This window comes from Somniosus microcephalus, unplaced genomic scaffold (assembly GCF_052327205.1).
Source record: "Somniosus microcephalus isolate GS21.2 unplaced genomic scaffold, FLI_Smic_1.0 unresolved_chr1, whole genome shotgun sequence".
Taxonomy (NCBI): Eukaryota; Metazoa; Chordata; class Chondrichthyes; order Squaliformes; family Somniosidae; genus Somniosus; species Somniosus microcephalus.
In genome coordinates, this window is record NW_028225179.1 from 140,301,514 (window position 1) to 140,315,211 (window position 13,698).

A 13,698-nucleotide genomic window follows, 5' to 3' on the forward strand; every position below is an offset into this window, starting at 1 on the left:
TAACCTCAAACAGACCATCGTTCGCAGCAAATGACCCAGCTTTCAGGAGAACAGCGACCACGGCACCACACAACCCTGCCATGGCAACCTCTGCAAGACATGCCAGATCATCAATACAGATACCATCATCACACGTGAGGACACCACCCACCAGGTACATGGTACATACTCATGTGACTCGGCCAACGTTGTCTACCTCATACGTTGCAGGAAAGGATGCCCCGGAGCATGGTACATCGGCGAGACCATGCAGACACTGCGACAACGGATGAACAGACACCGCGCAACAATCACCAGGCAGGAGTGTTCCCTCCCAGTCGGGGAACACTTCAGCAGTCAAGGACATTCAGCCTCCGATCTTCGGGTAAGCATTCTCCAAGGCGGCCTTCGAGACACACGACAATGCAAAATCTTCGAGCAGAAACTGATAGCCAAGTTCCGCACTCATGAGGGCAGCCTCAACTGGGATCTTGGGTTCATGTCATGCTACATGTAACCCCACCTGACGTAGAGTCACCCAGACTCGAGTCATCGTTGGCTTGTTCTCTCTACACAGATGCGGCCGGACCTGCTGTGATTTCCAGCAAAATTTTTTTTTAATTTTTTTTATTGTTTTTTGTTTGTTTTTTGTTTTTCATACAGACCCCAGCATCTGCAACATTCGACCCCTTGTGACCCCACCTCATTGTTCTTTGACGTAATGTTTTCCTGACTGACCTGTTTGGACACCATTCACACCTTTGATTACTGTGATTATCTCTCTGCCGAGGTGTGATAAAGGGCAGTTAGAAAGATTACCTGTAATCATCTGGCAGTGTTCTCTGACTATATATGCTGTGCCTATATGCATCCCTTCACTTCACCTGACGAAGGAGCAGCGCTCCGAAAGCTTGTGATTTCAAATAAAGCTGTTGGACTACAACCTGGTGTGTGACTTCTCACATTTGTCCACCCCAGTCCAACACCAGCATCTCCACATTAAAGATAAGGGGTAAGCCATTTAGGACTGAGATGAGGAGGAATTTCTTCACCCAGAGAGTGGTGAACCTGTGGAATTCTCTACCACAAAAGGCAGTTGAGGTATATTCATTAAATATATTCAAGAAGGAGTTCGATCTATTTCTTAAGGCTAAAGGGATCAAGGGATATGGGGAGAAAGCAGGGACAGGGTACTGAATTTGAATGATCAGCCATGATCTCATTAAATGGCGGAGCAGGCTCGAGGGGCCGAATGGCCTACTCCTGCTCCTATCTCCTATGTTTCTATGTTGACAGACCAGGAGCCAATGTAGGTCAGCGAGCGCAGGGGCGATGGGTGAACGGGACTAGGTACGAGTTAGGATACGGGCGGCAAAATTTTGGATGAGCTCGAGTTTCCAGCCCCATCATTCTGTCAGCTGATGACAGTTAAGAACGCTACCCTTGCCTGCAAGTCCCAGGATGCAGGAGTCTATGATTGTACCATGTGGAGCATAATGAGGTGAATCTTGCAATGCTCGTTATAAAATCCGTGCAGACTTCCCTCGCAGAACAGCAACCAGCGTGATGTTAAGATCTTCACAGGTTGCGTCACGTGGCTGGGTTAAGCGCTGCTGTTATCACTGCCCACTGGGGAAATGTTTGCAGCCTGAAGCAAGAAGGCGTTCCCCATTGGCTCAGCGTGTGAATCAACCAATGTGCCATACAGGCCCAGAAGGTCACGGGTTCCATCCCTGGAGCTGGCTCATCTCATCCCAGGCAGCAGCGAGGCCTTTACAACTGGCCTCGGCACCAGCTCCTCCCGAGAAACAATAGGCGCGCCCAAAATCCAAAAGCTGGTTAAAATGTTAACATTGGAAAGCCAGCAACGTCAAAAGGAGGAGGAGGCCAGCCGGGATCACTTTCAAAAACAGCGGTTACCTGGTGCTGCTTCATTGACCTGAGCATGTCTCTTGGAGTGACTCCATCCTCATTGAGCACATCCATAGCAGCCGGGCAACGCTTCCTCAGAGGCACCACGAGGTCCTCGTAGACTGGAAAGAATGAGACGGCGTACAGTTAGACAATAGAGCTCGTTGGAATGTTATAGGTGTCAGCCGCGGCTCAGTGGGCAGCGCCCTCGCCTCCGAGTCAGAAGGTCGTGGGTTCAAGTCCCCACTCCAGAGACCTAAGCACAAAATCCAGGCTGACACTCCCAGTGCCGTACTGAGGGAGTGCTGCACTGTCAGAGGTGCCGTCTTTCGGATGAGAAGTTAAACCGAGTTAATCCTGCGGCTCTATTTTGTCGGAGAGCTGGGGAGTTCTCACCGGTGTCCTGGGCTGATATTTATCCCTCACCCAACAGCACTAAAAAACAGATTATCTGGTCACCATCACATTGCTGTTTGTGGGAGCTTGCTGTGCGCAAACTGGCTGCCGCGTTACCCGACATTCAACACTTCAACAAGTATTTCAGTGGGTGTAAGGCACTTTGCGCTGTCCTGAGGTGGTGAAAGGCGCTGTATAAATGCAAGCCTTTTTTAATTGCTGAATTTCTCTCTCCTCCCCGAACCCTTGCTTCAGTTTGTGGTCCAAGTCGCAGAATCAAGCCCAAAGGCCTGCTGTCACTTTCCGCCACGGCGTCCGCTGATAGCTTCTTACTGCTATGTAAAAGTGGAAGAATCGCACGGCGCCACCTATTGAATGTCAGGCAAACGTACATTTCAAAGGATGGACCACAGTACAGGGTGGCTCAATGGGTAACTGCTCTGTCTGGTGTGACACTGAGCCAGGTTGGACCTCCCTCCCCAGGTGCATTCCTTAGTGTGTGCTGAGTTAACTGGTCTCTTACCAGTGCAATCCGTCAGGTCGGCAAAGGCTCGTGTTCCCAACAGCGAACCGGTGCCCCCTGCTGGGAAAAACAGACCAGACATTCAAGACACAGAATCAGGCTTGGTTGATGGCTGGTGTGGGAAACAGAAAAATGTCACCCAAGGGGGTGTGCTTCCAAGGTTTAAGATACATTATTGGTGCAGAGTGAAGCTTAAATCTGCAGCCAGCCATGAAGTACCTGACCTGCTTAATGGGACAGTGTAGAGGGAGCATTACTCTATCTCTAACCCATGCTGTACCTGCCCTGGGAGTGTTCGATGGGACAGTGTAGAGGGAGCTTTACTCTGTATCGTACCTGCCCTGGGAATGTTTGATGGGGCAGTGTAGAGGGAGCTTTACTCTGTATCTAACCCGTGTTGGACCTGCCCTGGGAGTGCAGTGCCTTATGCTGACAGTGGGTGGTTGAAGTGGGAAGCATTCCATTCCCCAGCTCCTGCATCCCTTGCTTTGATAAGCGCAATATTCAGGGCCAAAAATCTGGGCCTTTCCCCAGCTTGGGTTCTACCCCCCACCCCCCCAGATTCCCACACCTTTAAGTCCACATGTCACATTACCTCTCTCTCCTTTCTTCACTGCCTCCCTAGCTGCCAGGTGCAGTGAGGTATTTCCCTTCTGGTCCTGAATTAAAGGGTTGGCTCCATGTTTCAGCAGCAGCCGGACGACGGTGTCGTCTCTCCGCGCACAGGCCACGTGGAGCAGGGTGCGGCCCTTCCGCCCGGCGAACGTCAGCGGCAGCTCGCGGTGCTTGCGGAGGTAGGACTTCAACTTCAGCACGCTTCCATCCTCCACGTAACGCAGCAGCTTCTTCTGCTTCCGGGAAACCATGGTAATGGTCAAAGGCCTGATGTATGTTTTTAAAAAAAAAAGAGGTAAATAGCCTTGTTCAGGAATAACCAAGATCATGAGAACAACCAGCAAACGACTTCAAGAGCAACTGGGTGTGAGATACAGACTGTAATTGATTACATCGAAATTAGGACTCGGAAATGGGTCCGTTCAGCCCAACCAGTCCATACTCTTAATCGTCCACACGATCAGCAGTCCTAGTCCCATACAACCGTGGCTCAGTTGGTAGCACACTCACCTCGGGGTCAGAAGGTTGTGGGTTCAAATCCCACGCCAGGGACTTGAGTACATAAAGTTAGGCTAACACTCCAGTGCAGTGCTCAGGGAGTGCCGAACTGTCGGAGATGCTGTCATTCGGATGAGACCTTAAACCGAGGCCCTGTCTGCTCTCTCAGGTAAACATAAAAGATCCTGCGGCACTATTTCGAAGAAAAGCAGGGGAGTTCCCCCCGGTGTCCTGGTCAATATTTATCCCTCAACCGACATAACAAAAACAGATTATCTGGTCATTATCACTATGCCGTTTGTGGGAGCTTGCTGTACACAAATTGGCTGCCGTGTTTCCCACATTACAACAGTGATTCCACTTCAAAAAGTACTTCATTGGCTGTAAAGCGCTTTGAGACATCCGGTGGTCATGAAAGGCGCTGTATAAATGCAAGTCTTTCTTTCTGTTATTGCCGTTTCCTTCAACCACCTATCTAACCTGTTCTTAAAATGATATAAATCGATGCTTCACTCACAAAGTGCATTCCAAAGCGTCACAGCCCTCGGTGTATAAAAAAGTTTCTTCCAATTAATCTTATACCTATGTCGAGACCTCCCCCCGCACCCCCACCTCCAATCACTGGAAAAGACTGTTTCAATCTACACTGTCCCATTCCTTCATAATTTTAAATGCCTCGATCAAATCACCCCTTATTCCCCCCTATCATGAAGAAAACAGCCCCAATTCAGATGTGTTTGTATATCCTCATATCAGGCAGCATCCTGGTGAAATAAAAACAGAAAATGCTGGAATCATTCAGCAGGTCAGGTAGCATCTGTGGCGAGAAATAAAGTTACCATTTCAGGTCGATGACCTTTCATCAGACCCGAAACGTGAACTCTGTTTCTCTCTCCACAGATGCCGCCTGACCAGCTGAGTATTTTCAGCATTTTCTGTTTTATTTCAGATTTCCAGCATCCGCAGTATTTTGCTTTAGCATCCTGGTGAATCTGTGCTGTAACCTCTCCATTGCCTCAGCATCCTTCATCTAGTGTGGAGCCCAAAACTGCAAATGGCTGCTTCTTTTTCATCATTTCCTTCAATTCAGACACACGCTTCCCCTATTGTGTGCAATTTCCTGACACTCTTGGTCACAGCAAGTTGCTCATCAGCTGCTCTCGTCACTCCGACCGTTGCATACGAGTTGGGCAGTGCAAGGAAGAGGGTTTATTTTCTGGGAGCACGATGACTCACCTTTGGGAAGTGGTGGATAATTATTACCCCTTCAGATAATGTTTGCTGACTCGAGTGGCATTTCTGATTCAGTCTTGTCCAGGCTCAGTTACTTTTTTCTGCATCAAGTCCTCTTGTCGTTTACTGTGCATTCAGTAAAATGACAAGAGGACTTGATACAGATTCACCAGGATGTTTTAAGGGGATCAAGGGATATGGGGAGAAAGCAGGGACAGGGTACTGAGTTTGGATGATCAGCCATGATCGCATTAAATGGCGAATCAGGCTCGAGGGGCCGAATGGCCTACTCCTGCTCCTATCTTCTATGTTTCTAAGTAGTGTCAGAAAATAATGCATTAAGTGGGCTTCAACAGCAACATCGGAGCAATAACACTTGACATGCTGCTGATGTCTTGATTTCAGTCAATGGGAGTGGGGATAGAACAGCACTGAGTGCAACCAACAGACCCTCCGCTTTGTTCTTTCATCCCCCACCCCCTTTTTTCCCCCTAGCTCTGCACTTGCTTATAAATTGTTAAATCTCTAACTTCTTCCAGTGCTGATGAAAAGTCATCGACCTGTAATGTTAACTCTGTTTCTCTCTCGCTCCACAGATGCTGCCTTACTTGGTTGAGCGTTTCCAGCATTTTCTGTTTTATTCCAGTTACCTCCCAGACAGGGAAAGGAGAGAGGAAGTAAATACAAAAATCAGATCAAGTGTTACCCAGGTCAGATCTCACAAACTGCCTACCAGCCTAAACAATACTGATAGGGCCCAATAACTACATAGGAGTTTACAGCACAGGGTGTCTGATCAGCCTATTATGTATGTGCCAGCTCTTTACAGGAGAAATCTAAAATTAATCCCACTGCCCTGCTCTCCCCTAATAGCCCGATATCTTCCTCTGCTTCAAATACTCCAGGGATGAAGGACTTCAGTTACATGGATAGACTAGAGAAGCTGGGGTTGAGAGGAGATTTGATAGAGGTATTCAAAATCATGAGGGGTCTGGACAGAGTAGATAGAGATACACTGTTCCCATTGGCGGAAGGGTCGAGAACCAGAGGACGTAGATTTAAGGTGACTGGCAAAAGAACCAAAGGCGACACGAGGCAAAACTTTTTTACGCAGCGAGTGGTTAGGATTGGGAATGCACTGCCTGAAAGGGTGGTGGAGGCAGATTCAATCACGGCTTTCAAAAGGAAATTGGCTAAGTACCTGAAGGAAAAAAACTTGCAGGGCTACAGGGAAAGGGCGAGGGAGTGGGACTAGCTGAAGTGCCCTTACAGAGAGCCAGCATGGGCTCGATGGGCCAAATGGCCTCCTTCTTGCTGTAACCATTCTATGATTCTGTGAAATACTTATCTAATTTTCCCTTAGAAGATGCCGTGTTCTCGATCACAACCACTCCCTGTGACAAAGCATTCTGTGCTCCAGTACCCCTCTGGGTTAAGAAATATCTCCTGAACTTCATTCCTCGCTCCTTTGTTGATACTTTTAAATTGATGCCCCCTCCCTCATCACTGACTCCCCAACCGGAGGAAATAGTCTTTCCCCATTAACTCTGTCACCAGTTTTTTTTATTGTGTTTACAATAATCAGTTTTCCCACAACTTTCCAAAACAAAGTTTTCAGGGCAATCCCAATAATAATAGTAATAATAAAGACTATTGGTCGCCACGAGGACCAGGGGAGATCGAGATTTGGAACAGCAAGCAGATCAGGGAACAAGAGATGGTCGGGGGCTAGATATCAAAAGGCTGCTGTTTTCGAATTTAAAACTTACTTTCCCACCGCGCCTCTGCGGCGTGGGGCTATCAGCTATTAAAGTTTCAATGGATTTTCAACGGCAGCAAAAATTAAAGACTTTAAAAACCAAGCCTCAAGTCAGGAATGAGCCCCAAGCCTGGACTGGGGAAAGGGGGTAAACCGTAAAACAACACGAATAACATAGTTCACCATAACCTGTAAATAGGAGATCTGATATAACTAGAAATGAATGTGGATAACAATATGAAAACAGCAATTAATGTGAGAAAGCAAGTCACTGTGGAGGGTGTCTATTGCTACCTGTCTCCTCCGGGTGGCGGGGGGGAGGAAGTATTTCACAACAGGAACTGGTCCTCATCTCACTGAAGTCCGTGTGAAACACACTCCGCAACGATTGTTCCCACCGGAGAGGTAGGGAGACTGACAGGCGAAGGAGGAGCCACAGCTCAGGATTGAATAACTATATCACAACAAATATTTGCATTGGGAAAAAAAATCTTCTACACATAACTAAACATCGCAAATATGTAAAATATTAATAAAACATATACGCATGTAAGATGTGTATAAATATAGGAACGAGTTTAATACGGTTAACAGCTTTTACATTTAAGAATTACGACATAAAAAACACATCATGAAATATATACCTTACAGTAACTATATATATGAAATAGAAAAATCTTCACATATCTATAAAAGCTTTTACAGTCAGTTTTTATGTTCCCTGCAAGCTTACTCTCATACTCTATTTCCCCCCTCTTAATTAATCCCTTTGTCCTCCTTTGCTGAATCCTAAACTATATATTTTAAATTATATATATGATATAAAACTATATATTTAAAACTATATGCTATATAAAAACTATATATAATATAAAAACTACATATACTTAAAACTATATATATAATATATATATATATTATATATATAGAGAGAGAGAGAGGTGTTGTAACTTCTTTAGTACCACGTGCAAGTGACCATTCTTCATCTGTGAAGGTCAGCTTCAAATGTGAGGGCATCACAACTTTGCCAGATCTTTTTTCCCCTGGTGTCCACACATTCACACTTTCCAACTAGAGTCATTTGGATAGTGGCCAGGAGTTGAAACCTTGCTCACCTCCACCCTTGCTCAAAGATTTATCTGAAGATACAAAATATTTTATTTTGAGTGAGTCCAAACTATTTATTTACTTTTACTGCTCTACTGGCGTCCTCGCCAACATTACCACCACCCCCCACCCGCCCTTTTAATTCTGCCAAAAAGCAACGCAGATGCACTGGATATGCATTTCAGGGCTGCTTGTAGGATTTTATTGGTGCAAAACGGCTGCCTATATAACGCCAATGCATTCCAAAAGCAACTCATTGTACGTGAAGTGCTTCAAGATGTTTTTAAGAGGCATGAGAAGGTGCTATATAAATGCAAATACTATGATTATAATGCCATTAAAATGTCAGAACTCAACACTATTCAGCTTGCTATTGATCAAAATATGGTTGCAGTCTGTGTTAGAGACTGGCGGTGTTTTTCTTATTAGCAATACCAAGTTTTTTTACAGCTTAATTGGCTGTGAAGCACTTTGGGATATCCTGAGGTTGTGAAAGGCCCTATATAAATGCAAGTCTTATTTTATTTTCTCCAACATATGTTCAACAGAAAATAAAGAACTTGCATTTAAATAGTGATTTCCATGACCTTTTATTGCGATTATAAAGAGTTATGATAAGGTAAATAGTGATAGATTGTCTTTTATTGGTAGTTGACACGATATCAAGAAAGCATAAAATTAAATTAATGACAAAAGGAATTAAGGCGAGGTTTGGAAAGAGGACAGTTAGAATGTAGAACAGTGTGCCACAAAACATTGTTGAAGCAAAATTCATAAGTAGTTTTAAAAGGGAATTAGGTGCTCTACAAGGACTAAAGGAGACGGAGATGGAGTCTGTTAGATTAGGTGGCTCAAGTTCAGAAAAACCCTGGTGCAGACTTGCTAGCCAACACGCATGTTGCTGTGTTGTAAATTCTATAAATCAAGAGACTAAAATAAGCAAATTTTGTTAACCAAAGCTATTAAGGGATATGGGGCAAAGGCGGGTTTATGAGTTAGGTAACAGATCAGCCATGATTTCATTGAATGGCAAAACAAGCTTGATGGGCTAAATGGCCTCCTCCTTGACAGGGTAGATGCAGAGAGGATGTTTCCCCTCGTGGGGGAATCTAGAACTAGGGGGCATAATTTCAGAATAAGGGGGCACCCTTATAGTTGAGTTGTTTATCAGTTGTGGCCCCTCAAAAACAAGGTGCTTGGTTTTTCTTTGAAGACCCATTGTCTCCTTATTGGTTGATTATGAAAAGGCAAAACTCAGTCCCAACATTTGCCCAGAGTACTCACAACTCTGGTGATTACAATGACCAATAAAATGAATTTAATCACTTTGAATTGTGTGTCACCCTTGCCTCTGAGTCAGAAGGTTAAGGGTTCGAGTCCCACTCCCTAGACTTGAGCACAGAAATCTAGGCTGACACCCCAGTGCAGTACTGAGGGAGCTCTGCACTGTCGGAGCTGCCGTCTTTCGGAGAGACGTTAAACCAAGTCTGCTCTCTCAGGTGGAGGTAAAAGATCCCGCGGCACTATTTTAAAGATGAGTAGGGGAGTTCTCCCCGGTGTCCTGGCCAATAACATCACCAAAAACAGATTATCTGGTCATTGACACATTGCTGGTTGTGGGAACTTGCTGTGCGCAAATTGGCTGCTGCGTTTCTGCCATTAGAAAGAAAGACAGACTTGCATTTATATAGCGCCTTTCACGACCACCAGACATCCCAAAGCGCTTTACAGCCAATGAAGTACTTTTGAAGTGGAGTCACTGCTGTAATGTGGGAAACGCGGCAGCCAATTTTTGCACAGCAAGGTCCCACAAGTAGCAATGTGATAATGACCAGATCATCTGTTTTTGTTATGTTGGTTGAGGGATAAATATTTTCCAACACACCGGGGATAACTCCCCTGCTCTTCTTCAAAATAGTACCCATGGGATCTTTTTCATCCACCTGAGGGAGCAGACGTGGCCTCGGTTTAACGTCTCATCCGAAAGATGGCACCTCCGACAGTGTGGTGCTCCAAAAGCACTGCACTGGAGTGTGTCAGCCTAGATTTTTGTGCTCAAGTCCCATGGAGTGGGGACTTGAACCCACAACCTTCTGACACTGAGCCACAGCTGACACTTGCTACAACAGTGACTACACTTAAAAAAAAAGTACTTAATTGGCTGTAAGGCCGTGAGTGGCACTGTAATAAATTCAAGACTTTCGGGTGCGAGTCTAGGTGGGGTAGAAGAACAAGGGATCTAGGAGTACAAATACACAAATCACTAAAAGTTGCAACACAGGTTAGCAAGGCCATAAAAAAAAACAAGCAAGGCCATAAAAAAACAAGCAAGGTTTATTTCTAGAGGGATAGAATTGAAAAGTAAGGAAGTTATGCTAAACCTGTATTGAACCTTGGTTAAACCACTATTATAAAAAGGATATAGAGGCACTGGAAAAGGTGCAGCGAAGATTTACAAGGATGATACCAGAATTGTGAGGGTATACATATCAGGAAAGGACGAACAGGCTGGATCTTTTTTCTCTTGAAAAAAGAAGGCCTGAGGAGTGACTAAATAAAGGTCTTTGAAATTATGAAAGGTTTTGATAGAGTGGATGCAGAGAAAATGTTTCCACTTGTGGGGAAGAGATAACTAGAGGCCAACAATATAAGATAGTCACCAAAAAATCCAATAGGGAATTCAGAAGAAACTACTTTTTAAAAATTCCTTTGTAGGATGTGGGCATCGCTGGCAAGGCCGGCATTTATTGCCCGTCCCTAATTGCCCTTGAGAAGGTGGTGCTGAGCTGCCTTCTTGAACTGCTGCAGTCCGTGTGGTGAAGGTACTCCCACAGTGCTGTTAGGGAGGGAGTTCCAGGATTTTGACCCAGCGACGACCAAGGATCAGCGATATACTTCCAAGTCCGGATGGTGTGTGACTTGGTGGGGGGGGTAACTTGGAGGTGGTGGTGTTCCCATGTGCCCGCTGCCCTTGTCCTTCTAGGTGGAAGAGGTTTGGGAGATGTTGCTGAAGAGTGGTGAGAATGTGGAACTTGCTACCAGAGGGAGCGGTTGAAGCAAATAATACGGATGCATTTAAGGGGAGGCTGGACAAGCGCATGAGGGAGAAGGCAATAGAGGATAAATACGCTGATAGATTTGGATGAGGAAAGAATGGGAGGAGGCTCCAGTGGAGCACAAACGCCGGCATGGACTGGCTGGGCCGAATGGCCTGTTTCTGTGCCGTTTATCCTCTGTAATCCTTTCTTTAAAAGGAAGGAGTGTGAAGCCTGAGGCCTTGTTTCTGGTTGCCAAGGGGGCTGGTTGCTAAGGAAAGGAGGGAAAGGTCGTCACTTCCCACTGGGAGCGGAAGTTGGGCCTGGCTGGAATTGGGGGGCCGAGCGCGCGGACCGGGACTGAGGACAATCCGGGGAATCGCGGACCCTGTCGCTGGTTATTAGATACACACACACACACACACACACATTCACACAACACAAAAAAAAAATCATAGCTGTGTATAGACAAAAAAAAACCAGCGACTCTCCTGACTGGTAAATCTTTTACAAAATCTTAAATGTATTTCTTTTCTTTATGTCGCCCAACCCGCCAATGGAAAATGCTAGCGATTTAAATCGGAGAGCTGCGATAGCCAAAGAAGGTAGAAAAAAAAGTGAAAAAAAAAGAAATTTGAAGTGATCTTTTAATTTCTCTCGGTCGGCCAAGCCTGTCTGAATTAGGCCGCGTTGCTAGGGGGGGGGGGGGGGAAGGGAGGAGCTTCGGGACCTGCGCCCGCCCCGTCTGGCCAATGGGAAGGCGAGGTGTGAGGGGATGCTGTACGCTGATTGGCCCAGGCTGCTGTCAGTGAGGCAGCGTCGCGTTTCCGCTCGTTAAGATGGGTCGACCCGTGTCCGAGACCAGTTGATGCAGATTGCAGATTAAAAAAAAATTGTTGTTGTTCGCGAACGATTTTCTGATTATAACAGTCGAATTTAAATTCGCGGTTGACTCGTAAATCGTCGTGTGTTACGCGGTGTTGAAAACCCCGTTTTAATCGGGCCCGAGTTGTGTAAGCGGGCGGGCGGGTTGGCGAGTGTCTGCCGCAATGCATGCCGGATCTTGTAGTTCACTGGGTTGACGGTGATGGCACCGGTAGTAGAGGCGACGTCAGCCTCGGACTACAAACCCCGGTGTGTAGTGCGCTCTATCTTCCCTCCCCCAGCGCAGGCGCAGTGGGCGGAGTGCCGCATTCTTCTCTTTCCCTCCCCTGCCCCCCACCATCCATTCCAAGGAGAGCTGAGCCACATTTTGTGGCATTTGAGGTATATAGCTGGCCCCCTCGGTGCCAAGCCACCACGATATCGCGTGTAAATTCAAAGATTGCAAGGAATAAAGCGGCTGACTCTCCCGCCGCTTTCCCTTAGAATCCCCTAGTGCCTTTTGCTCTCATTTTGTGAGGTATTGCTCTATAACTTCTGTATCCATTTCATCAATACCTGTTTCAAATTTATTAATGTCTTTTTTGGTGGGGGTGGTGGTTGTTGGCTTTATAGCAGTAGCAATGTTTATAGTGAAAACCAGAAAATAGAGTAATTATAAGTAAGCATAACCTTTTATTTAAGTTATAATTTAGGATTAGAAGGTTCGTGGTATAACGAGGTGAGTTTTTCATTTCACAGTAACCCAATGTAGAAGCAATTTAATTCAATTGTTTTATTAATAGAAATGCAGGCTTGTGCATAATTAGATATTTTGAAGTTTCTCTTGGGTAAAAAATACTTAACTCAGAAGTGTTTAATTCGTACGAACTAAGAGTTTGTCCCTCATTGCTGCGTGTTTAGTTTATGTGAGTGCTAACAGCTTATCTTCAGATCTGCACTCGTGTGATTTTTGTGTTTCTTTAATTGCAAAATAACGTTTTACGATTGGAAGTAGGGGCCTTTTAGTTATTGCTGTGTTTCTAGATGTATAACATGCACTCAATGTTACATGTTTAAGTATTTTTAGTCAGTAAATAACTTACTGAAAGGGTTTCTGTAGGTTATAAAAATATGATCAAAAAAGACTATCCTCCAGAGTAGGATTTCTTTTGGGGTCATAGCGCCAAACGATGTACCTAACTCTGCAAATTCAGAACTAAGTCAATCATCTGTGGCAGACTTGGTAATCCAATACATGAGCTAGGCAGGTCAGCAGTCCTTTTTGAGCAGTGTTTATGATTGACCATCCAGCCTGGCTTGTTAATGTAACGTGACGGTGTAGTATGGCCTGGAATTCTTCCCACTCAGTGAGCTCTGCATGGGAGCACCCAACAGGTTACAGCAGTGGAAAGCTCACCAGTCCTCTGTGTGCAGTTTTAACTAATTAACTTCTAGCCGTACGTTTGCGTGCACTCTAAACCTGTGCCTACCCTAAACTGAGCTTGGGGTGGTGGGCTGTGTCCCTACAAGGCGAGATTGTGCACTCTGTTAGGCGAACAAACTGTACACGTGTTGATTTCTTGGTAGCTTGCTTTGGCAACTTCTAACTGGGACTCTCACAAGCCAAACTCCTGGCTTTAAGAATGTTATGCAGCTTTCAAGATTTTATTATTGTGGAAACAATATCTTGTGAGCGAGGTCCATGAAATTTTACAGATAAAGAAAGACATACATTTCTATAGCGCTTTTCACAACCTCAGGACGTCCCAAAGTCCTTT

At 45.5% G+C, this 13,698-nt stretch overlaps 2 protein-coding genes across 7 annotated transcripts in view; one reads left to right on the forward strand and one right to left on the reverse strand.

Annotated features, from left to right (window-relative positions):
* The window catches only part of nfkbil1 (nuclear factor of kappa light polypeptide gene enhancer in B-cells inhibitor-like 1), a 29,463-nt gene extending 22,117 nt beyond the window's left edge, over positions 1-7,346 (reverse strand). The window contains exons 1-3 of one of the 2 annotated variants that reach the window (XM_085974992.1): positions 7,209-7,346; positions 3,405-3,691; positions 1,900-2,012 (exon numbers count right to left, since the gene is read on the reverse strand). In XM_085974992.1, coding sequence (XP_085831118.1) covers positions 1,900-2,012; positions 3,405-3,675 — 384 coding nt within the window. In that variant the 5' untranslated portion in view covers positions 3,676-3,691; positions 7,209-7,346. The remainder of the gene's footprint in view (positions 1-1,899; positions 2,013-3,404; positions 3,692-7,208) is intronic. The other variant, XM_085974991.1, reaches the window with a different exon arrangement.
* Positions 7,347-11,363: 4,017 nt separating this feature from the next.
* The window catches only part of csnk2b (casein kinase 2, beta polypeptide), a 58,719-nt gene continuing 56,384 nt past the window's right edge, over positions 11,364-13,698 (forward strand). For 2 of the 5 annotated variants that reach the window (XM_085974995.1, XM_085974997.1), the window contains exon 1: positions 11,364-11,554. Coding sequence is in view for 1 of the 5 variants with exons in the window: in XM_085974994.1 (XP_085831120.1) it covers positions 11,595-11,661 (67 nt within the window). In the remaining 4 variants the exon portion in view is untranslated. The other 3 variants (XM_085974994.1, XM_085974998.1, XM_085974999.1) reach the window with 3 other exon arrangements.